Here is a 26,384-nt window from a genome sequence, read left to right as displayed (position 1 = left end):
GGGACATATTGGAGTGCCAACAAAAGAAGCTCACCAAAGGTAATGCACGTTTTATATTTTATTTCAGCGTTTTGTGTAGCGCCTGCAGGGTTGAAATATGCTACCCTCTTTGTTGACATTGTGCTATCATCAGATAATAGCTTCTTATGCTTTCGCCGAAAAGCTTTTTAAAATCTGACATGTTGGCTGGATTCACAACGAGTGTAGCTTTAATTGAGTATCTTACATGTGTGATTTAATGAATGATTGATTTTATATCATTATTAGAATTTGCCGCACTGCATTTCCCCTGTTTTTTTCCCCAGGTGGGACGCAAGCGTCCCCCATACCATAAGAATTAAGTATAAAATATACAGTGCATTCAGAAAGTATTCAGACCCCTTGACTTCTTCCATATGTTGTTACGTTAGCCATTTTATCCCTCACCAATCTACATACAATACCCTATAATGACAAAGCAAAAACAATTTTTTAGAAATGTTTTCAAATTTATTACAAATAAAAAACAGATATCACATTTACACAAGTCTTTACTCAGTACTTTGTGGAAGCACCTTTGGCAGCGATTACAGCCTCAAGTCAAGTTTCTCCCATTCTTCTCTGCAGATCCTGTCAAGCTCTGGCCGGTTGAATGGGAAGCGTTGCTGCATAGCTATTTTCAGGTCTCTCCAGAGATGTTTGATCGGGTTCAAATCCGGGCTCTGGCTGGGCCACTCAAGGACATTCAGAGACTTGTCCCAATGCCACTCCTGTGTTGTCTTGGCTGTATGCTTAGGGTCGTTGTCCTGTTTGAAGGTGAACCTTCTCCCCAGTCTGAGGTCCTGAGCTCTCTAGGGCAGGTTTTCATTAAGGATCTCTGTGTACTTTGCTCTGTTCATCTTTCCCTCTATTCTGACTAGCCTCCCAAAACATCCCCACAGCATGATGCTGCCACCACCATGCCTCACCGTAGGGATGGTGCCAGGTTTCCTCCAGACGTGACGCTTGGCATTCAGGCCATAGAGTTCAATCTTGGTTTCATCGGTCCAGATAATTATGTTTCTCAGGGTCTGAGGGTGCCTTTTGGCAAACCAAGCAGGCTGTGATGTGCCTTTTACTGAGGAGTGGCTTCCATATGGCCCTCTACCATAAAGGCCTGATTGCTCAATTTGGCCGGGCAGCCAGCTCTAGCAAGAGTCTTGGTGGTTCCAGACTTCTTCCATTTAAGAATGATGGAGGCCGCTGTGTTCTTGGGGACCTTCAATGCTGCAGAATTTGTATGGTACCCTTCCCCAGATCTGTGTCTAGACACAATAAGTTATAGACACATCTCAAGGACGATCAATGGAAACAGGATGCACCTGAGCTCAATTTCGAGTATCATAGCAAAGGATCTGAATACTTAAAAATGCCCCAAAAAACATTTTTGCTTTGTCATTATGGGGTATTGTGTGTAGATTGCTGAGATTAGATGAGACTGTGGTGTATTTAAAATGGTTGCAAATAGCCAATGGGATTTGTATGCAGGGTTTGAGTTATTTAAATTAACAAATGACAATGGGGTTTCCGTTCTTGCATTGAAGTGATTGGATTAGGAGATTCAAGGGCGGTAAAAATGCAATGATGTATGGGAGAGTTGGGCTGAAGACACTGTAGAGGGTAGTCGACTGTAATGTGTTAAGGAGAACGTTAAATAAATCTGTTCCGTTTAACCCAGCATCTTAGGATGCAATAGAGACCAAAAAAATTGAGTCACTCGAGTCGTGTTTGTGCCTGTGAGATTGAGTCTGACTAGTATCCACGTTGCTTCTCTTCCCTAGCAGTTGCAACTAAAACATTGAAAAACAATGTAAATAGCCAAGGAACATAAGGACAATGTCTCACTTCAGTAGACTTTCGTTTCAAGTAAATTAAACAAACTTTTGTGCCAAAAATGTAATCTGTCACTCAGCTCTTCCATGTGCTCACGCACAGCTCCCAGCCAGGCAGTGTTGCAGCTTGAGGCAGAAATGTTTTTTCACATTACAGTGTGCATTCATTTCAGATCAGGGAGATACAACCATATTCTCTAGAACACCATAGTAGCTAGCCATAGTGTACAGACAATGCAAATACCACAGCAACTCCCAGCACATGAAACCTCAGCTCCGGGCTGGTGGACCCGGCAGACAGTCAAATGTGTATTCTATCAGGCCTATTTGCCCAACATTAGAATGATGTTCTAATATTTTACATTTCCATAACCTAAATCATGACATACTGTATGTGATGCCTAGTCAGCCATATCATTGTTTGAAACCTGGACGTTTTTCTACGTAGCCCATCATACCTTGCTTTTAATAGCCCACAATCCGATATGGAAAAAAAAGCTAATATTTCCTGATATTTCATTAAAACCAGCATTTCTCACATCCCACACAGAGCTAAGAGAGGTGTATGCAATTTGTTCCTTTTGAGGGCTTTTTGGTAGAACACACCTTCCCCATTGATATTAATTGAGTTGGCTCTGTCATTTTACCCTGTGCTACTCAGAGTGAAAGGGCCCTTTTAAACTGTCAATGGTTATATTGAGAAGCTCGATCTGGAAGCTACATTGACTGGATTGAACCTGTGATTCTACTGGTCCACTGATCGTAGTATGATTCGCTTGGTGGCTGGAGGTGTTTAAATGTTATCCCAGCCATTAGTGAGTTACTGGAGGCCAGTGCAATTAAAATACAGAACATTATAATAGAGGCTTTTGAAATTTTGTGACATTCTATGCCACAAGTTAAAAACAGAAGTTTAAATCCTTTTATGGCATGTGTTCAAATTAGAAAAATAAAAATCTTATTATGGAGACAGTGTCTAAATGAATAGGGCACTTACAGGACAATGGAAATTAGCCCTCACTGTATACTGTATACAATAGATTCCTGTGAAAATTCGGCAAAGTCTGCATATTTAGCCGAAATGCACTACAAGAGAGCTGTCATTTTGAAGAAAAAATAATGTTGTTTGATTTGTGAAATTTGCTTCAATCTCAGAGAGATTCTTGCTTATCGTTCGTTACCTTTTGTTAACGAGTCATCATTTCCATGTTGCATGATGCCTCTGTGAATAGGGCAATGAATACAGCATATGAATATTAACGATGATGGCTTCAGAAGTACTTTAGAAGTACTTCAGAAGTAGTTCCGTGCTGACGTGAGGAAGTCATTTCAGTGAGTTAAGCCTCGCAAGTCTGCCGGCCCAGAAGACATCCCAAGCCGCGGCCTCAGAGCATGTGCAGACAAGCTGGTTGGAGTGTTTAGGGACATTTTCAATATATTTATATCCCAGTCTGTTGTCCCCACTTGTTTCAGGATTTTCACCATTGTTCCTATACCCAAGTAAGCGAAAGTAACTTAAATAAATGACTACTGCCCCGTAGCACTCACTTCTGTCATCATGTAGTGGTAGGCCTGACTAACAACAATGACGAGACAGTCTACAGGGAGGAGGTGAGGGCCCTGGCGGAGTGATACCAGGACAATAACCTCTCCCTCAACTTCAATAAAACAAAGAAGCAGATCGTAGACTAGACGAGACAGCAGAGAGAGCACGCCCCCATCCACATACTTATTTTCCACCATAATTTGCAAATAAATTCATTAAAAATCCTACAATGTGATTTTCTGGATTTTCTTTCTCATTTTGTCTGTCATAGTTGAAGTGTACCTATGATGAAAATTACAGGCCTCTCTCATCTTTTTAAGTGGGAGAACTTGCACAATTGGTGGCTGACAATGCTTTTTTTGCCCCACTGTGTGTGTATATACACTGCTCAAAAAAATTAAGGGAACACTAAAATAACACATCCTAGATCTGAATGAATGAAATATTCTTATTGAATACTTTTTTCTTTACATAGTGGAATGTGCTGACAACAAAATCGCACAAAAATTATCAACGGAAATCAAATTTATCAACCCATGGAGGTCTGGATTTGGAGTCACACTCAAAATTAAAGTGGAAAACCACACTACAGGCAGATCCAACTTTGATGTAATGTCCTTAAAACAAGTCAAAATGAGGCTCAGTAGTGTGTGTAGCCTCCACGCGCCTGTATGACCTCCCTACAACGCCTGGGCATGCTCCTGATGAGGTGGCGGATGGTCTCCTGAGGGATCTCCTCCCAGACTTGGACTAAAGCATCCGTCAACTCCTGGACAGTCTGTGGTGCAACATGGCGTTGGTGGATGGAACGAGACATGATGTCCCAGATGTGCTCAATTGGATTCAGGTCTGGGGAACGGGCGGGCCAGTCCATAGCATCAATGCCTTCCTCTTGCAGGAACTGCTGACACACTCCAGCCACATGAGGTCTAGCATTGTCTTGCATTAGGAGGAACCCAGGGCCAACCGCACCAGAATATGGTCTCACAAGGGGTCTGAGGATCTCATCTCGGTACCTAATGGCAGTCAGGCTACCTCTGGCGAGCACATGGAGGGCTGTGCGGCCCCCCAAAGAAATGCCACCCCACACCATGACTGACCCACCGCCAAACCGAACATGCTAGAGGATATTGCAGGCAGCAGAACGTTCTCCACGGCGTCTCCAGACTCTGTCACGTCTGTCACAATTGCTCAGTGTGAACCTGCTTTCATCTGTGAAGAGCACAGGGTGCCAGTGGCAAATTTGCCAATCTGGGTGTTCTCTGGCAAATGCCAAACGTCCTGCACGGTGTTAGGCTGTAAGCACAACCCCCATCTGTGGACGTCGGGCCCTCATACCACCCTCATGGAGTCTGTTTCTGACAGTTTGAGCAGACACATGCACATTTGTGGCCTGCTGGAGGTCATTTTGCAGGGCTCTGGCAGTGCTCCTCCTGCTCCTCCTTGCACAAAGGCGGAGATAGCGGTCCTGCTGCTGGGTTGTTGAACTCCTACGGCCTCCTCCACATCTCCCGATGTACTGGCCTGTCTCCTGGTAGCGCCTCCATGCTCTGGACACTACACTGACAGACACAGCAAACCTTCTTGCCACAGCTCGCATTGATGTGCCATCCTGGATGAGCTGCACTACCTGAGCCACTTGTGTGGGTTGTAGACTCCTTCTCATACTACCACTAGAGTGAAAGCACCGCCAGCATTCAAAAGTGACCAAAACATCAGCCAGGAAGCATAGGAACTGAGAAGTGGTCTGTGGTCACCACCTGCAGAACCACTCCTTTATTGGGGATGTCTTGCTAATTGCCTAGAATTTCCACCTGTTGTCTATTCCATTTGCACAACAGCATGTGAAATTTATTGTCAATCAGTGTAACGGCTGTCTTCTATCTCTTCCTCTGATGAAGAGGTGGAACAAGGATCAGACCAAAATGCGGCGTGGCTATTGAGATTCATGTTTAATAAAAACGAATCAATACAAACACTACAAAACAATAAACGTAACAAAAACCGAAACAGCCTAATACTCGTGCACGAAACACTCAAAGAATATGGCTGCCTAAATATGGTTCCCAATCAGAGACAACGATAAACACCTGCCTCTGATTGAGAACCACTCTAGACAGCCATAGACTAAGCTAGATAACCCTACTAAGCCACAAACCCAATACCTAACAAAACCCCAGGACAAAACACACCACATACAAAAACCCATGCCACACCCTGGCCTGACCAAATAAATGAAGATAAACACAAAATACCTCGACCAGGGCGTGACAATCAGTGTTGCTTCCTAAGTGGACAGTTTGATTTCACAGAAGTGTGATTGACTTGGAGTTACATTGTGTTGTTTAAGTGTTCCCTTTTATTTTTTTGAGCAGTGTATATATATATATATATATATATATAATAATCCCCAAAATATGAATGTATATTTATATTCTGGGATGTGATATTTCTTAACTTCTTTCTTTTTACTTTTTGGATTATGTGTGTATTGTTTTCTATTGCTAGGTATTAATGCACTTTTGGAGCTAGAAACACAAGTAATTTGCTGCACCTGCGATAACATCTGCAAATCTGTGTACACGACCACATGAATCTGTGTAAACTTTGATTTGATTTTTAAATGGGTCGTTCCACTGATTCGGTACCTTTTGAGATGTGTAATTTGGTCCCACAAAAAGTTTGATTTCACCTAATGTTAGCATTTGTCATAAAGAGCACATATTCAACTTAATAAAAAAACATATTTTCCCATCTCAAGAGATTAAATCCAAAAAATGGCTATGGTAAATTCCTGTAAAATGCCAAATAAAGTAACAGGGTTGATGATTTATTCTTATTCTTAACCATGAATCCCCTTGTGACAGGGGAAATGGAAACTTGTTGTGTGCAACAGGGAGTGGCAATTGAAAGCAAGATTCACACAAAACTGTAATTGCCAAAACATTTCTAGCCTGTCTATCTGTGGGTAACAGGTGACTTGTTATACTCGACCCGTCCAGTTTTCCACCACAAAACATTAGAAAATGTACAAATAATTTACACTATGATTTGACTATTAGATGTTCAATAGGCAGGCAGCCTCGTGGCAGGCAGCCTCGTGACAGGCAGCCTAGTGGTTAGAGCGTTGGGCCAGTAACCAACAGGTTGCTGCATTGAATCCCTGAGCTGACTAGGTAAAAATCTGTCGTTCTGCCCCTGAATAAGGCAGTTAAACCACTGTTCCCCGGTAGGTCGTCATTGTAAATAAGAATTTGTTCTTAACTGACTTGCCTAGTTAAATAAAGGTTCAAATAAAAAATGTAAATTTTTTTTGAATTTTTTTTTTTAAAGGAATAGTTTCACCATATTAAGTTCAGTTCATGTAGCAGGGCTGACCTTAACAAGAGTGACAGACGTAAATTAAACTAATCACAAATAAATAATTATCTTTCAAAATGACTTTGTCAAAACTACAAAATAACTAAGGCTTTAAAATAATGGTAAAACTGGGAGACATTTTTGGATTAAGTGTGTTTTTTATGGAGGGACATGTCAAAATGCTTAATATTTTGCACTAATGCAAGACTTTATTCATATAAAAAACAGATTTAATGAATTCTCCATGTGGTCCATACTAAAGTGCACTTCATTTAATATAACAGGCTTTTAAAATTCTAAATTAGTGCACAATTTATACATAAAATATCGAAGGGATGCAAAAGGCACTCTTTTCGTGGAGCAACACAAATGTCAAATTGTGGAGGGAGTCTAGGAAATAGGTGGTTACAGCAGCGCTAAATGGAACCTAAATGCTCAGTCAGTCATTCATTTCAAAAACTTTCGGACCAACGAGCATAAACTGTGCCTTCTACTGGGTGCCATTTTAAATGGCATATACAGTGGGGAGAACAAGTATCTGATACACTGTCGATTTTGTAGGTTTTCCTACTTACAAAGCATGTAGAGGTCTGTAATTTTTATCATAGGTACACTTCAACTGTGAGAGACAGAATCTAAAACAAAAATCCAGAAAATCACATTGTATGATTTTTAAGTAATTAATTTGCATTTTATTGCATGACATAAGTATTTGATCACCTACCAACCAGTAAGAATTCCGTCTCTCACAGACCTGTTAGTTTTTCTTTAAGAAGCCCTCCTGTTTGAACTCGTTGCCTGTATAAAAGACACCTGTCCACACACTCAATCAAACAGACTCCAAGCTCTCCACAATGGCCAAGACCAGAGAGCTGTGTAAGGACATCAGGGATACAATTGTAGACCTGCACAAGGCTGGGATGGGCTACAGGACAATAGGCAAGCAGCTTGGTGAGAAGGCAACAACTGTTGGTGCAATTATTAGAAAATGGAAGAAGTTCAAGATGACGGTCAATCACCCTCGGTCTGGGGCTCCATGCAAGATCTCACCTCGTGGGGCATCAATGATCATGAGGAAGGTGAGCGATCAGCCCAGAACTACAGGGCAGGACCTGGTCAATGACCTGAAGAGAGCTGGGACCACAGTCTCAAAGAAAACCATTGGTAACACACTATGTCGTCATGGATTAAAATCCTGCAGCGCACGCAAGGTCCCCCTGCTCAAGCCAGCGCATGTCCAGGCCCGTCTGAAGTTTGCCAATGACCATCTGGATGATCCAGAGGAGGAATGGGAGAAGGTCATGTGGTCTGATGAGACAAAAATAGAGCTTTTTGGTCTAAACTCCACACAACTACAACCGTAAAGCATGGAGATGGAAACATCATTCTTTGGGGATGCTTTTCTGCAAAGGGGACAGGACGACTGCACCATATTGAGGGGAGGATGGATGGGCCATGTATCGCGAGATCTTGGCCAACAACCTCCTTCCCTCATTAAGAGCATTGAAGATGGGTCGTGGCTGGGTCTTCCAGCATGACAATGACCCGAAACACACAGCCAGGGCAACTAAGGAGTGGCTCCGTAAGAAGCATCTCAAGATCCTAGAGTGGCCTCTTTGGAGGGAGCTGAAAGTCCGTATTGCCCAGCGACAGCCCCGAAACCTGAAGGATCTGGAGAAGGTCTGTATGGAGGAATGGGCCAAAATCCATGCTGCAGTGTGTGCAAACCTGGTCAAGAACTACAGAAAACGAATGATCTCTGTAATTGTAAACAAAGGTTTCTGTACCAAATATTAAGTTCTGCTTTTTCTGATGTATCAAATACTTATGTCATGCAATAAAATGCAAATTAATTACTTAAAAATCATACAATGTGATTTTCTGGATTTTTGTTTTAGATTCCGTCTCTCACAGTTGAAGTGTACCTATGATAAAAATTACAGACCTCTACATGCTTTGTAAGTAGGAAAACCCGCAAAATCGGCAGTGTATCAAATACTTGTTCTCCCCACTGTATATACAGTAATTTGGTCAGTGACATAAATAACTACTTGCAACTTTCCTCCAGTCATCTGAATCAAACAGATCACAGTTCATAGGTACTCATCCCGAGAGGGCTTTATAGTGGCAAGAACGCAAATAAAACACCAATTACAGCGGCTGTTGGCAACCCTCCTGCTTTCTGACAGTAGTGCAGGTGGCAATCCACTGCTAAAGCACCCAATTTAAACCCCTAGAGGAGACACAACACCGTCTGGCGTACTATACAGCAATACCCACAGAGGAACAAAGTGCATTGTCTTGTGGAGGATTTAATAAAAGCTGCTATGGTTTAGGTACCAAGTAAGCTAAGAGATCAGTAAAGATCTGGGTGACATAGTGGGATGAGGAGGTTCGAGGGTGGGCAGTCTCAGGTGAAGTTGGGAGTCGGAGTGGAGGATGAGGTGGGCAGGAGTACCAGGGGGTGGCAGGCAGAGATGACTCACAGGTCCTTGGTTGACCACCCTTAGCAGGATGCATCTGTTTTTCGGGGATTCAGCTACTGTAATTTAACCTTGCTTCCTTTTCCGCTGAAAAGCGGATGTGGGAACTCCACTGAGGTGTTTCTTCTAACCCTGCTACGTCAGGTTACTGGTTGACAGATGCTCCCACAAAGAAAGCCCCTAACAGGATGACGCTGGCGCTGTAGGGCCCATGGGGTAAAGACGGATTATGTCTGAGCAGTAGATTATTCCCGAAACAGCACCTGCTTCTTTTACCCTGACACTCTTCGAGCGCATCCACACACCCAAGTTGGACCAGGAGAGCTCGCCTAGTTCCATGCCATGTCTGTCAGATGCCACCCTTGAATTCTCACCATCAGCGGGGAAACCAAGTCAAAGCCTTAGCCTATATGACCAGCCTCCTCTAATCGACCCCCAGATATTTAGTGATCCTAAGGACTGTGTTAGCATTCATGGGAACCACATGAGATAAAAAATAAGCCCAGGTGCAGAGTTTATACTGGTTTCAATATGCCTTGGAAATATGGATTCTTTGTTATTACACTATTCGTCTTCACTCTCCAAGCCACAGGAATTAAAGGTAAGCTTCAAGCTCCTTCTAGTTCAGGGAGCCATAAACCTTCAAACCTGAAGGGCACCATACTAAGCCTGTTTTTATAGGATCTTGCTGCTTTATATATAAAATGTTACAGCATTCATACAGCAGGTTGAACATTTTCAGTTCCAAAGAAAATATGATTTTACAGTATGCACAATGTGTGTTTGGAACTTTACAACTGCAGTCTGCAAGATTCCGTTAAGGGTAATTGGGTTGAACCAAGCCTCAGAATGATCGAAAATTCACTTTTTTTTATCTTTACTACTGCTACCTTTGAAGCTCTGGTGTGTAGGCCTACTGATTACGCTAACTTCTGATTTATCTCAGGAGCCACTGCACTTTGTAATGAGTGAATATGGCGGGCAGGATGGGATTAAATCATTAAAATATTTTTTGTAATTTCGGGGATAATTTGTCCTAACCTTAACTTAATTCTCCTAACCTGCTATGTGAATTATCCTAACCTGCTGGGTAAGTTCTCCTAACCTGCTACGAAAAGTATAGTGCCTTTCCAAATCGTCCAATCAATTGAATTTACCACCGATGGACTCCAATCAAATTGTAGAAACATCTCAAGGATGATCAATGGACAAGATGCACCTGAGCTCAATTTCAATTCTCATAGCAAAAGGTCTGAATACGTAAAAAATATATTTATGTTTTTTATGTTTAATAAATTTGCAACATTTCTTAAAACGAGTTTTCGCTTTGTCATCATGCAGTATTGTGTGTAGATTGATAAGGATTTTTTTTAAAATGAAATCCATTTTACAATAAGTTTGTAATATAACGAAATTTGGAAAAAGGGAAGGTGTCTGAATGCCTTCCCGAATGTACTACCATATAGTCCAGAATGTACTACCATCAACCAGGATGACAGCATGTTGCTAATGGTGGCATAACAACAGGATATGGGCCTATAGGGCTGCAGAATCTCTTATGCAGTATCTCCTATACAGTACCTACCATGCTAATGCCGATGAGCTTTCCCAGGAGAGTGATTTCCTTGCATTTGTCACAACCTCCTTCAACTTGTTTGAACTTTTGGCATGGGTTCATCCCGCATTGATGGTGTCAGACTCGTTGTAGTTTCACACAAACTGGCAATAACTTGGTGACGTGAAAATGACTTGGAAGACACAACTGGCTAGAGAGACACAAAGGGTCAGATTGAATGGCTAGTTAAATAAATGTAGCTACAGTTGAAGGAATGCCTGTTCGTTATAGTTTGATTGTGCAGTGATCGTGGCTCTATGGTATAAAAGCAGAAATTACTCATTAAGTAGGCAAATAGATTGTGGATCATGGCATTACCCATGACTTGATATCTACACAAACTGGCTACTATTTTTGGTTGTTATAAACAGGTTTTCTTGTAGGATTAAATAAACGCACAGAACGAAACACTGTTTCAAGGTCTTTGAGAATTGCTCAAGCTGTAAATATTCATGGTAGGACAAAAACAATGAATTAAATGTCATTTTCTGCGATGACTTAAGCGACTCAATTTCAGATGTGCACCCCATGCAACAAGAATTATTTTCAGAATCATTTTGATCCTCATGGATCCTCTTTTTCTGTATATGGCATGCAAATGTACTGACATCTAAATTAGGACTATGGTGGTCTCTGTTTCCTTGGTGACAAGTATACATCTGAAAAGGTCATGTTCCTTCATGGTTATATGATGTAGGATCTTAATTTGAACCAGTTTACTACAGCTGGAAAATAATCTTGCAGCAACAGGAAATGTGATTATAATGTGGATTACAATTAATGTGTAACAATGTGCGCTAAGAGGCAGGAAGCAAGTTCGGGGAGTGAGTGCTTAAATAAATAAACATAACATAATACAAAACAAGAAACTCGAACAGCACACAGACATGAAACAGAAACAACGACACCTGGGGAAGGAATCAAAGGGAGAGACATATATAAGGTAGGAAATCAAGGAAGTGATAGAGTCCAGGTGAGGCTGATGATGCGCAGGTGCGGGTAACGATGGTGACAGGTGTGCGTCATAACGAGCAGCCTGGTGACCTAGAGGCCAGAGAGGGAGCACACGTGACAAATATACATCTTTGTAGGGGTTGATACATTTAAAAATCAAGTCTGTGGTCAAAGGCACTGCATTGCAGTGCTAGCTGTGCCACCAGAGACTCTGGGTTCGAGCCCAGGCTCTGTCGCAGCCGGCCGCGACCGGGAGGTCCATGGGGCGACGCACAATTGGCCTAACATCGCCCGGGCTACCGGTTTGACCGGTAGGGATATCCTTGTCTCATCGCGCACTAGCGACTCCTGTGGCGGGCCGGGCACAGTGCGCGCTAACCAGGTCGCCAGGTGCACAGTGTTTCCTCCGACACATTGGTGCTGCTGGCTTCCGGGTTGGATGCGCGCTGTACTTCTTATGACTGCAGGGGCAGTATTGAGTAGCTTGGATGAAAGGTGCCCAGAGTAAACGGCCTGCTCCTCAGTCCCAGTTGCTAATATATGCATATTATTATTAGTATTGGATAGAAAACACTCTGACGTTTCTAAAACTGTTTGAATGATGTCTGTGAGTATAACATAACTCATATGGCAGGCAAAAACCTGAGAAGAAATCCAAACAGGAAGTGGGAAATCTGAGGTTGGTCGATATTCAACCCAGCCCCTATTGAATACACAGTGGGATATTGGTTATGTTGCACTTCCTAAGGCTTCCACTAGATGTAAACCGTCTTTAGAAACTTGTTTGAGGTTTCTACTGTGAAGTGGGACCGAATGAGAGAGGAATGAGTAAGGTCTGCCATGAGCTGACCATGCTCTGACCATGCAAGTTCACATGAGAGGGAGCTTTTTTCCATCACACTTCTGAAGACAATGGAATTCTCCTGTTGGAACATAATTGACGTTTTATGTTAAAAACATCCTAAAGATTGATTCCATACATCGTTTGACATATTTCTACGGACAGGAACGGACATTTTTGACTTTGGATTTGTTTACCAAACGTGCTAACAAAAGTAGCTCTTTGGACATAAATGATGGACATTATCGAACTAAATCAAACCTTTAATGTGGAACTGGGATTCCTGGGAGTGCATTCTGATGAAGATCATCAAAGGTAAGGGAATATTTATAATGCTATTTATGAATAATATTGACTACCGAATATGGCGGATATCTTTTTGGCTGCTTTGTTGTCTGAAAGCTGTACTCAGATTATTGCATGGTTTGCTTTTTCCATAAAGTAAAAAAAAAAATCTTACACAGTGGTTGCATTAAGGAGAAGTGTATCTATATTTCCATGTCTAACAGTTGTATTTTCATCGACATTTATAATGAGTATTTCTGTAAAATGATGTGGCTCTCTGCAATATCACCTGATATTTTTGGAACTAGTGAACGTTACGCGCCAATGTATACTGAGATTTGTTTTTACATAAATATGCACTTTATTGTGTAACATGAAGTCCTATGAGTGTCATCTGATGAAGATCATCAAAGGTTAGTGATTTATTTTATCTCTATTTGTGCTTTTTGTGACTCCTATGTGGTTGGAAAAATGGCAGAATTTGTCTGTGACTTGGTGGTGACCTAACATAATCGTTTGGTGCTTTCGCTGTAAAGCTTATTTCAAATCGGACACTTTGGTGGGATTAACAACAAGATTACCTTTAAAATGGTATAAGATACATGTATGTTTGAGGAATTTTAATGATGAGATTTCTGTTGTTTGAATTTGGCGCTCTGCAATTTCACTGGCTGTTGTCATATCGTTCCCGGTAAAGGGATTGCAGCTCTAAGAAATTTAAGAAGCAGTGCGGCTTGGTTGGGTTGTGTTTCGGAGGACGCATGGCTTTCGACCTTCGTCTCTCCCGAGCCCGTACGGGACTGTAGCGATGAGACAAGATAGTAACTACTAACAATTGGATACCACGAAATTGGGGAGAAAAAGGGGGTAACATTTTTAAAGCATTTTTAACCCTCAAATACATTACACATTTTAAAATGACTGCGTTGCAGGAAAATTCTCCATCAACAGAGTGATCAAATTAAGATCCCACACCTGTAAACATCACTGTCTGCTGATAAGTGGTTTGATTGATGGCTGTCCTGAATTTCCCTCCCACCACTACAGTAGAACGCTCATCTCGCACAGCTGAGAGATCATTCAAAACAAGTAATTCTGTTCCAAATGGAAGCCAGAGACATTCATATTTGTATGCATAGATAGAATTCAATGACACACTAATATATTTCAGAATAGCCGTGAGGGAAAAAGTGGCTTTTCAACATAGGCTTTTCAAACATGATACAGTACACTATACAATTTGACACATCTTGAAGATATCATGGTTTCAATGTCTTTTTCCTTTTATCATGTTTTTGCAGAGAGGAATAATCGGGGCTCCTGGCAGAGTGAAGTTATCGGGACAGAAACAGAAGCCATCAATTCTATGCACTTGGTTGAACTTTTGAGAACGACCAAACAAAACTCTAATGTCAGAATGATATTTGACCTAGAAAAGCATCGTACAAAGAGGTCAGCGGTCTTTCACTCTGGAGTGAGAGTCTGTCCTCAGGAGACCATCAATGAGGTCATCGCCAGCCATCAAGCCTACTACAAGCTCAGAGGTATAGGCCTCCCATTCATTATAGTTAATCAATTGCTGTTCTGTTGGCTATTTCAGTGTCACATGTTCAGTATCTAGGTCTTCTGCCCTCGACAGAGGTCATGAGGTGAGGCCTCACCTGGGGCATGGCATCCATAGCCTCTGCTCAAACGAAATAGTGAAAATTGTTCTGTGCACTAGTTAGAAATGTTTAAATACACTATATATACAAAAGCATGTGGACACCCCTTCAAATTAGTGGATTTGGTTATTTCAGCCACACCCGTTGCTGACAGGTGTATGCAATCTTCACAGACAAACATTGGCAGTAGAATGGCCTTACTGAAGAGCTCAGTGACTTTCAACATGGCACCGTCATAGGATGCCACCTTTTCCAGCAAGTCAGTTCCTCAAATTTCTGCCTTGCTAGAGCTGCCCCGGTAAACTGTAAGTGCTGTTATTGTGAAGGGGAAATGTCTAGGAGCAACAACGGCTCAGCCACAAAGTGGTAGGCCACACAAGCTCACAGAACGGGACCGGCAATTGCTGGAGCACGTAGCGAGTAAAAATCGTCTGTCCTCGGTTGCAACACTCACTACAGAGTTCCAAATTGCTTCTGGAAGCAACGTCAGCACAATAACTGTTCGTCGGGAGGTTCATGAAGTAGGTTTCCATGGCGAGCAGCTGCACACAAGCCTAAGATCGCCATGTGCAATGCCAAGTGTCGACTGGAGTGGTGTAAAGCTTGCCGCCATTGGACTTTGGCGCAGTGGAAACGTGTTCTCTGGAGTGATGAATCACTCTTCACCATCTGGCAGTCCACGGATAAATCTGGGTTTGATGGATGCCAGGTGAACGCTACCTGCCCAAATGCATATTGCCAAACTGTAAAGTTTGGTGGAGGAGGAATAATGGTCTGGGGCTGTTTTTCATGGTTCGGGCTAGGCTCCCTAGTTCCAGTGAAGGAAAATCTTAACGCTACAGCATACAATGACATTCTAGATGATTCTGTGATTCTAACTTTGTGGCAACAGTTTGGGGAAGGCCCTTTCCTGTTTCAACATGACAATACTCCTGTGTTTCAACATGACAATACCCCGGTCCATACAGAAATGGTTTGTCATGATCGCTGTGGAAGAACTTGACTGGCCTGCACAGAGACCTCAAACCCATCAAACACTTTTGGGATTAATTGGAGCGGCAACTGCGAGCCAGGCCTAATCGCCCAACATCAGTGCCCGACCTCACTAATGCACTTGTGGCTGAATGAATGCAAGTCCCCGCAGCAATGTTCCAACATCTAGTGGAAAGCCTTCCCAGAAAAGTGGAGGCTGTTATTACAGCAAAGGTGGGACCAACTCCACATGAATGCCCATGATTTTGGAATGAGATGTTCATCGAGCTGGTGTCCATATACTCATGGTCATGTAGTGTAAGTATAGAATGTGGACCATTGAAGTAGCCATAGCAGTACCTATGACTTATCCAGGTGTGCACCAGTGGGAAGCAGGTGTTGAGTATAGAGTCTAGACAGTGAAGAGAATTTAAGACAGTGCAGCAGAATAACACGGCATCCAGAGTCCCTTTGATTAAAGAGGTAGGAAGAAATATCACAGCTTCACCCTGAGGCAAGCAACATGCAATATTCCCTGGAAATAGGGTGCCATTTGCGACATGTTCCCAGCCTAAAAAATCAAATAAAAACATGATAACACACTTTTGTGAATTGACATGAAACATTTTCCCCACAGGTTTTGTAAAAAATATTAAAGATCAAACTTTCACCTTTTCATCAGAATATTATTCTACAACATACACTCTTGTCGTGTTTAAAGTCTCAAAATGGGTTGATTGAAGGATGAGAACAAACTGAATGATGGCAGCAATAGTCTTGAATTCATTTCAACATTGCTGCACATTTTATTTGTAAACCAATGCAGATGCACTTAGATTATTCTGCTAATTACCCCTTTTCACATTTTGTTTATTTTATTTTGAAGGAGTAGAGTGTCACATTGCGTAACTGATGGTTCTACATGGAACCCAAAAGTGTTCTGCTTAGAACCAAAAAGGGGTTCTAACTGTAACCAAAAAGGGTTCTCCTATGGGGACAGACAAAGAAAAAAGGGTTCCAAAAGGTTTCTAAGCGTGTAGGGAGGAAGTGTGTGCCTGGGTACGTGACTGAATGAAGTTGTTTGTCATGAGAATCATCCATGTCTTCGCTTGGAAAGTGAAGCCAGCATTTATGTCTCTACTATTGAAACCTTAAGTATCTGAAAATAATTTGCTGGATTTTAGAGTTATTTGTACTTTGAGAGAACACCATCACCCCAAATGGCACCCTATTCCCTTTATAGTGCACTACTTTTGACCAGGGCCAATAGGGTATTGAACTATATGGGGAATAGAGTGCTATTTGGGACCTACCCTCAGACTTGATGTGGATCTGTATCTATTGTGCTGAGGATCTTTCATTCTCACTGGAACACCGTTCTGTCTTTGGTCAGTTTGTCAGGAGGCTGTGTGGGAGGCCTTCCGGATCTTCTTTGACCGGATCCCTGGACCTACAGAATATACAACCTGGGTTCACACATGTCAACATGAGTCTCTGTGCCTCTCTGACCTGGCCAGTAACTTCAGCAACTCAGAGGAGCACATGAGTATGGTGTACAGGGTGAGGAACCAACGACACAACTCCATTTAATGTGTCATAACTGTGAGACCAATAATTGCTTACATTATTTGAATGAACATGTGCACGTTTTTATGTTGGGGGAGGGATAAAAATGTATTTTTAAATGCCAATGGGTGAATTTATGATATCATGTGAAATCCATTTATTTCTGCAGATTTTCCTCAAGAAACAATAGCATTGTTTCTCGCGCAATAGCTATAGGGAAAGCAGTTGTTGATTACCTTTCTTTCCCCTCTTTATTCAAACCTGTTGACATTTAATTATTACATATTAGTCTCTTGAGGGGAAGAAAAAAATATCCTCATTATATTGCTCCCATTAACACACAAAACAGCACCCATCAATCTGGTCTAGTCACTTTGGTTATTTTACAATCCTATGAGGGTATAACATGCATATACTGTATATTTACAGACAGCACTCCTACGTGCATGTTTCAGTGGTACCTTACATCCTACACAGTTTTGAAGTGTTATGTTATTGGTTTGAATTGATGTGTGTGTGATTCATGTTATGATTGTGATTCTGCTCTCACAGAGGATGAACCTGGGAGATGAGAGGCAGCCGACTGGGTAAGGATTAGAGACAGTACCTTATGCAGCCTGCTGTCTGCTGATAGTTGTCTAGGAGCACTGCTTTCTCACACACGGTGCAGCCCTCTTGAGTCAGGCTTTGTAGTTGACCTGCCACATAATGCCCTCTCTCTAAGTGCATAATGGCTGGTTATGGACACTCAATGGTAGAGTGGCTCTTGAGATATGAAGGAATCAGTCACACATCTTAGACACTGAACATGCATGATCGCAATTGTTACTGAAATTATGATAATAAAGTCAGGCGAGATGGTACATGAATAGTAAATTAACAAGAAATTAAACTAACTTATGCAGTTCTTTATTAGAATATGTCAAGCTGACATTGATTGTAACTAGGCAGCAGCAGCCACTGAGAAAGAAAGTCATAGGTAAAGACATTAGTACTTCATTCTAAGTTGTTAAATACCTATAAATTACCATCTCACGTGACAGAATTTCCATCAAGTATGTCCCCAGGTAGTTGCAATATATAAAATCCTCCTAGGTATACTGTACATGCACTCTTCCATATTCTACTGCTGGTTGATAGGCAGTCTAATCTTAGACAGGTGGAGAGCTTGTGCATTGCCATGGTATTGATCTTGTAAAGTAATTAGAGGATACAGTGCCTTTGGAAAGTATTCAATCCCCTTGACTTTTTCCACATCGTTACTTTACAGCCTTATTCTAAAATGGATTAAATTGTTTTTTCCCCCCCTCATCAATCTACACACAATAACCTATAATGACAAGTTTAGTAATTTTTGCAAATTTATTAAAAATAAACTGAAATATAACATTTACATAAGTATTCAGATCCTTTACTCAGTACTTTTTGAAGCAACTTTGGCAGTGATTACAGCATCAAGTCTTCTTAGGTATGATGCTACAAGCTTGGCACACCTGTATTTGGGGAGTTTCTCCCATTCTCTGCAGATCCTCTCATGCTCTGTCAGGTTGGATGGGGAGTGTTGCAGCACAGCTATTTTCAGATGTCTCCAGAGATGTTCGATCGGCTCAAGTCTGGGCTGTGGCTGGGCCACTCAAGAACATTCTTAGACTTGTCCCAAAGCCACTCCTGCGTTGTCTTGGCTGTGTGCTTAGGGTCTTTGTCCTGTTGGAAGGTGAACTCTTGCCCTAGGCTGAGGGACTGACCGCTCTGTAGCAGGTTTTCATCAAGGATCTCTCTACTTTGCTCTATTTACCTTTGCCTCGATCCTGACTAGTCTCCCTGTCCCTGCCGCTGAAAAACATCCCCACAGCATGATGCTGCTACCACCATGCTTCCCCGTAAGCATGGTGCCAGGTTTCCTCCAGACATGACACTTGCCATTCAGGCCAAAGAGTTCAATCTTCGTTTCATCAGACCAGAGAATCTTGTTTCTCAGGGTCCGAGAGTCCTTTAGGTGCCTTTTGGCAAACTCCAAGCGGGTTGTCATGCGCCTTTTACTGAGTGGCTTCTGACTGGCCACCCGACCATTAAGGCCTGATTGGTGGAGTGCTGCAGAGATGGTTGTCCTTCTGGAAGGTTCTCCCATCTCCACAGAGGAACTCTGGAGCTCTGTCAGAGTGACCATCCGGTTCATGTTCACCTCCCTGACCAAGGCCCTTCTCCCCCGATTGCTCAGTTTGGCCGGATGGCCAGCTCTAGGAAGAGTCTTGCTGGTTCCAAACCTCTTCCATTTAAGAATGATGGAGGCCACTGTGTTCTTGTGGACCTTCAATGTTGCAGAAATGCTTTGGTACCCTTCCTCAGATCTGTGCCTCGACACAATCCTGTCACGGAGCTCTATGGACAATTCCTTCAACCCCGTGCCTTGGTTTATGCTCTGACATGCACTGTCAACTCTGGGACCTTATATAGATAGATGTGTGCCTTTCCAAATTATGCTCAATCAATTGAATTTACCACAGGTGGACTCCAATAAAGTTGTCGAAAGATCTCAAGGATGATCAATGGAAGAGGATGCACCTGAGCTTTATTTCAAGTCTCATAGCAAAGGGGCTGAATACTTATGTAAATAAGGTATTTCTGTTTTTAATTTTTAATAAATTAGCAAACATTTCTTAAACCTGTTTTCACTTTTTCATTATGGGGTATTGTGTGTGGATTGCTGAGTAGTTAAAAAAAAAATCAATTTTAGAATAAGGCTGTAACGTAACAAAATGTGAAAAAAGTCAAGGGTTCTGAATACTTTCTAATGGCAATGTATGTGTGTGTTTTCAAGTGCTGTTTTTTTACAAACCATTAGCTTTATCATTCAATGCTGGGCTAATGTGGAACCATTTTTTACATTTAAAAACAAAAAAAGTTGATCTTGCATTTTGCATTACATAACATAACAAATATTCTCATCAGGTACAAACCTGAAAACATACCCTACATATTATTTTTCATAGTTACTTATGTGTATTTTCTTCTCTTTCACCTGCAGAATGGTAGCAGCCACAACCACAGCAGCACCGGGGGTCGCTGATATAACAGGTATGGCAAGACACTGTACCAAGCTGTAGCTGTGTCAAGACGCTGTGTCAAGACGCTGTGTCAACATGTGTCAAGCAATTGAATCAAGATGCACATGCCAATGGTGAATGAAATCTAATACACAGTATGAAATTGTAATTAACCGTTAAGGTCCAGAGGAGGCCCAGACTGCAACACCAGAACCACCTGCTCCTGTAACCGGCGTTGCCAGCGTCCCTGATGCTCCCGAGGTTACAGTTGAAGTAGAAACTGTGGAGGAGGAGGTAAACAACATTTATTTTAGTCTAGCTGTTTAGCTCGCTAACAGCTTGCAGACTGAAATGAAAGTTGACAGAAATATTGCTTGTTGTTGCCCAGTCCAGCTGTTGTCTTGTTCCTCTCAGACAGAGACAGTGAGCTGATAGCATTTAGCCATATGGTCTAGCACTACACCTCTTATCAAATACAGGTGACTGCCAACATCATGCAAACACTTGAGTAAATTATGGATACAAAGTATATTGAAAACAAGTGCTTCCACACAGGTGTGGTTCTTGAGTTAATTAAGCAATTAACACCCTGTCATGCTTAGGGTCATGTATAAAAATGCTTGGCAGGCCATTATTTTGTCTACCATGGCTATGCAGCTATAGGATGACAATGCTCCTACTCACAGGGCAAGAGTGGTCACTGAATGGTTTGATGAGCATGTAAACCATATTCCATGGCTCAATCACCAGATCTCAACCCAACTACGTATGGGAGATTCTGGAGTGGCTCCTGAGACAGCATTTCCACCATCATCAACAAAATACCAAATTATGGAATTTCTTATGGAATAATGGTGTTGCATCCCTCCAGTATTTTTTTATTTTTTTTTATTTTACCTTTATTTAACTAGGCAAGTCAGTTAAGAACAAATTCTTATTTTCAATGACGGTCTAGGAACAGTGGGTTAACTGCCTGTTCAGGGGCAGAACGACAGATTTGTACCTTGTCAGCTCAGGGGTTTGAACTTGCAACCTTCCGGTTACTAGTCAAACACTCTAACCACTAGGCTACCCTAGTATAGTTACAGACACTTGGAGAATCTATGCCAAGGTGCCAAGGTTCTCAAATGACTGCCTCGCCTGGTTCACCAACTACTTCTCAGACAGAGTTCAGTGTGTCAAATCGGAGGGCCTGTTGTCCGGACCTCTGGCAGTCTCATATGGGGGTGCCACAGGGTTCAATTCTTGGGCCTCCGATTCTTTTCTCTCTTTTTTTCAACTCTTTTCTCTGTATACGTCACTAATGTCGCTCTTGCTGCTGGTGATTCTCTGATCCACCTCTACGCAGACGACACCATTCTGTATACATCTGGCCCTACTTTGGACACTGTTAACTAACCTCCAGATGAGCTTCAATGCCATGCAACTCTCCTTCCATTGGCCTCCAACTGCTCTTATATGCAAGTAAATCTAAATACATACTCTTCAACCGATCGCTACCAGCATATGCCCGCCCGTCAAGCATCACTACTCTGGACGGTTCTGACTTAGAATATATGGATAACTACAAATACCTAGGTGTCTGGTAGAACTGTAAACTCTCCTTCCAGACTCACATTAAGCATCTCCAATCCAAAATTAAATCTAAAATCGGCTTCCTATTTCGCAACAAAGCATCCTTCACTCATGCTGCCAAACATACCCTCGTAAAACTGACCATCCTACCAATCCTTGACTTCGGCGATGTCATTTACAAAATAGCCTCCAACACTCTACTCAGCAAATTGGATGCAGTCGATCAGAGTGCCATCCGTTTGGTCACCAAAGCCCCATATGTGACCTGTATGCTCTTGTTGGCTGGCCCTCGCTTCATATTCGTCACCAAACCCACTGGCTCCAGGTCATCTATATGTCTTTGCTAGGAAAATCCCTGCCTTACCTCAGCTCACTGGTCACCACAGCAGCACCCACCCATAGCACGTGCTCCAGCAGGTATATTTCATTGGTCACCCCCAAAGCGAATTCCTCCTTTGGGCGCCTTTCCTTCCAGTTCTCTGCTGCCAATGACTGGAACGAATTGCAAAAATCACTGACTGGAGACTCATATCTCCCTCACTAACTTTAAGCACCAGCTGTCAGAGCAGATCACTGCACCTGTACATAGCTCATCTGTAAATAGCCCATCCAACTACCTCATCCCCATACTGTTATTTTTTTTTCTGCTCCTTTGCACCCCAGTATCTCTACTTACACATTCATCTTCTGCACATCTATCACTCCAGTGTTTAATTGCTCAATTGTAATTATTTCGCCACTATGGCCTATTTATTGCCTTACCTCTCTTATCCTACCTCATTTGCACACTGTAAATAGTATTTTTTTTGTATTATGTTATTGACTGTATGTTTGTTTATTCAATGTGTAACTCTGTGTTGTTTGTGTCGCGCTGCTTTGCTTTATCTTGGCCAGGTCGCAGTTGTAAATGAGAACTTGTTCTCAACTAGCCTACCTGGTTAAATAAAGGTGAAATAAAATAAATCAATAAAATTGAAGATGTTCTGGCTCGTGGTGGCCCAACGCCCTATTAAGACACTATGTTGGTGTTTCCTTTATTTTGTCAGTTACCTGTACAGTTACCTGGTCCTATTCATTAGGGCAAAACGTAGCATGATGTTTTGCAATGGAAAACGAAAACCAGTGATTTCTTATTGGACAAGTTCAGGTTGTCCCTCCATGTTTTCAATCTGTTTTCTTTTCTTTTTGTGCCTAATGAATAGGACCATGTTGTCTTCTGTTTGTAGGACTCTGAGCTGCCCAATGTTGTCCCAGAGCAGCCTGTGGAGGCGATAGTGGAGTTCAGTATTAACCTCGTGGACCCAGGCTACAAGGAACTACTGGACGACCCTGACTCCCCCCAATATGTTGACCTCTCTCATCACCTGCAAGACCAGGTGAGATTATAATATAGCCTGGTCCCAGATCTGTTTTTGCTTTTGCCAACTACATTGCTGTCATTGTCAAGCCAAAAGGCATGAACTTTTGTGACAAGGTGTTGAAGGCATGATGGCCTACAGACTGACACCCAGGCTAGCTGACATACTGCACAGTAGAAGACGAGACATATGGGAGCTCTGTAGTCTGTAATCCTCTTTATGTCCATCATTAAAATGTTATTGATGATTTTAAGTCCCTAAGACCAATGATATATACGTTTTGATTCCCTTGAGGTACAGTTTATTCCGTGTCAGTTTATTGAGTGTTTTTTAATAGGTTTTCAATGTAGGCACAGAGCCTCAAACAACATTTCCCAATGAAAATAAAGGCATGATCTTATCAGTGTAACACAATCAACTGTCGGATGTAGGCGCCTGATACAAGTGGTACTGTCCTCATGGGTTGTGGCCCTCTGAGGGAGTTCATGGTAAAGATGATTATATAATGCCACAGGACCATGAGCCAGAGGCAGATAAAGCAGATTAGTGAGTTCCACTTGGACTGTCGGTGCTGGATTCTCAACCTGACTAGACCAAGGCCTAGTCCCGATTCTCCACCCTTCTCCCAAAGTATGCAATTGCACATTCTCAATGGTAGAGATTCCCTCCAGCCAATGCTTGCACCAATCCTATGCTTTTAAATCCATGACAGTGAAGGTGCAAGTGCACATTTTTGGAAAAGGGTGGAGAATAGGGACGTAGCCCAAAGCTCTGCCAACCGTTTTACTCTTTGTGAGAAAATACATCTGATTAATTTCACATAACGATCCAATTCAAGTGCTCTGGAGGCTAGTTCGCACATACTGTATCGAGCTTTATTGGAGATGGAGTCCTTCATTGGATTTCCCCCAATGGACTCTCAAAGCTCCATAAGAGATGATTATGTCATAAGTGTGTGCTAAATGTGATTAACTAAAGAAAGAGCTCAATTAATTTAGGTGTCTCATTCATACATTCCTCTGCACTGATTTACAGTACTAGGGAATACGATCAGATTACATTATGTAACTAGTAACATTTATTTGTCTTATTATTAATGGGACTGCTATATGGACTGGAGAGAAATGCCATCATATGTGATTCTGTAAGCTTTAAAACAAACTTATTTTCCCACAGATGCTCCATGTTTTTGACAAACTCCCAGGATTTAAAGATATCAATGTTTTGGGAATCAGGTAAGTCTGTGGCAGACATGAATAATCACATCTGGTGCCTTCGTTCTTAATACTGACGTTTTGGTGAGCAAATTAAATGGCAATAGATTAGGTTAGACAGATGAAAGACAGGTGCAAGCTGGGAACCCTGCCAGTAGGGATCAATCCACAGCATCTCACTGCACTGAGAAATTCCTCTGAGACTCAATTTATTTAATCGGACCTTCTTAACAAAGTGTTGATTTGGCATGGACACGGATTCATTTGAAAACAAAACTAGCTCATTCCCACCTAGGTGAAATTCAGTCAAATTCTAGGAACAGAAAATATTTGAGTGCCATCCAAGCCATTCTGTCATGTGCTCTTGGCTATGCTGACTGTAGTAAGAACTGAATACTTGTCATTAGTGTGACTCACATGCATGCCAAAAATATATACCTTTCCTTTCCTGTGTGTTAACACTGATGGTTATTATATCTTTACATTCAAATGCAAAAGTATACATGTCAAGCACAGGTGGCTGGTGAGGGGAGGATGGCTCATAATAATGGCTGGAATGGAGTGAACGGAATGGCATCATACACATGGAAACCACGTGTTTGTGTCTGATACCATTCAACAATTCTATCCCAGTCATTACTATGAGCCTGTCCTCCTCTATTAAGGTGCCACCAGCTGCCTGTGGTGTCAAGAGACAAACACCCTGTGATGTCATGACACACGACCAGCAATGAATGATGATCTATTTCCTTGTAGATGGCATGTCATTATGTCACATACTAACGGCCTATTTTCTTCCCCTGTCCAAATCCTAGCGAGACCCAGGAGAGTGACGGGTAATTGAATTACTGTAATGAGAGCCATCTTGAGTGGTAGCTGCTGTTTCCCTCTGTGTGCTTGTCCCTGTATGTCTGCTTCTCCTCTCAGTGTTAATCTGGATCTAACACAGGGCCCAAGGAGAGAGGGATCACACTAAACAAACACCAACTTGGCAATTACTCAGCTCTAAGTGCAGCCATGGTGGGTCAATACATCAACCAGGGACACAGTTGAGGAATGAGGACCAAAATCAGCTGAAACTAGGCCTACATTTGATATCCCTTCTGTATCTCATTGAAGGTTAACATGTGCTTCTTTAAATCTTTCTGAAAGGGTGTTAATGCTCCTGTCTTCTTCATTTTAGGATGGAAGGAAATTAAGCAGTGCAATAAAACCCCTGTGTGAATAGAATAATTGCCGAGTTGCTCCCTTCCCTAATTTGCAGGGCCCATTGTGGCCAGTGCTGTCACAGGCAATAACATCCTCAAGCCTGCTCCACTAATCTGATAAATGATTCACAACTAATTCGACTTTTGTCTGTGTCTTCACTATTTACAAAAACAAAATGGAAAGAAATCCACCATTGATGGTATCATTACTATTCTAATCAAAATCCCATTTAACTAATCTGTTTGTCCTCCAGCTTCTCTATGTCAGAGCTGCATATTGAATACATTTTTGATAGTGTCTATAAAATCAGCCATTTTTGACTCTCCAAATGTTAAACCTGACAGAGGATTGCTGTGTTTTTAGTTTACGTAGTTAAATCCTTATAGTTTATCTAGATCTGTATAATGCAGTACATCACCAAGAGCTACTATTTTCTGCTCTCATACAATATATTCTTATTTTTCAGACCTGGAGCAGTGACAGTGCACTATTCCCTGGTCTTTGAGACAATTTCAACAGAAATTTCAGAGGATGACACAGGGACTCCAGTGTCAGCTGTGCCCAGCCTGCGGGAAAGGGTGGCCAATGCTTTGAGTGAAGAGGCCTCTCTACCAGTGGATCTACAGTCATTAAACTTTGAACCAGGTAACCAATTCCCTGTGAATAAGTTATGTTATATTTCTAAAAGACATGATTTTGCATCGTTTTTGTACATCTTTCCACAGTAAAAGTGATTCCATTAACTACAACACCTATTGAGGAAGCTGTTGAAGAAGTGATTGAATGTGTAAGTACTGGCATTTTAATCTAAACTACCTAAGGCGAAATACCAAACCTTGGAAATATGC

At 42.0% G+C, this 26,384-nt stretch overlaps 1 protein-coding gene across 1 annotated transcript in view; it reads left to right on the top strand.

The window, feature by feature from the left end:
• Positions 1 to 9,528: 9,528 nt before the first annotated feature.
• LOC110529191 (interphotoreceptor matrix proteoglycan 1-like) overlaps positions 9,529 to 26,384 on the top strand; it is a 38,233-nt gene continuing 21,377 nt past the window's right edge. Inside the window, exons 1-11 of the mRNA XM_036984868.1 lie at positions 9,529 to 9,840; positions 14,236 to 14,478; positions 16,964 to 17,130; positions 17,689 to 17,723; positions 20,162 to 20,211; positions 20,362 to 20,474; positions 22,982 to 23,131; positions 24,290 to 24,348; positions 25,143 to 25,163; positions 26,003 to 26,181; positions 26,262 to 26,323. Coding sequence (XP_036840763.1) covers positions 9,771 to 9,840; positions 14,236 to 14,478; positions 16,964 to 17,130; positions 17,689 to 17,723; positions 20,162 to 20,211; positions 20,362 to 20,474; positions 22,982 to 23,131; positions 24,290 to 24,348; positions 25,143 to 25,163; positions 26,003 to 26,181; positions 26,262 to 26,323 — 1,149 coding nt within the window. The 5' untranslated portion in view covers positions 9,529 to 9,770. The remainder of the gene's footprint in view (positions 9,841 to 14,235; positions 14,479 to 16,963; positions 17,131 to 17,688; positions 17,724 to 20,161; positions 20,212 to 20,361; positions 20,475 to 22,981; positions 23,132 to 24,289; positions 24,349 to 25,142; positions 25,164 to 26,002; positions 26,182 to 26,261; positions 26,324 to 26,384) is intronic.

Source organism: Oncorhynchus mykiss, chromosome 8 (assembly GCF_013265735.2).
Source record: "Oncorhynchus mykiss isolate Arlee chromosome 8, USDA_OmykA_1.1, whole genome shotgun sequence".
Taxonomy (NCBI): Eukaryota; Metazoa; Chordata; class Actinopteri; order Salmoniformes; family Salmonidae; genus Oncorhynchus; species Oncorhynchus mykiss.
The sequence above is the reverse complement of the archived record's forward strand: the minus strand, read 5'-3'. Positions and strand labels throughout refer to the sequence as shown.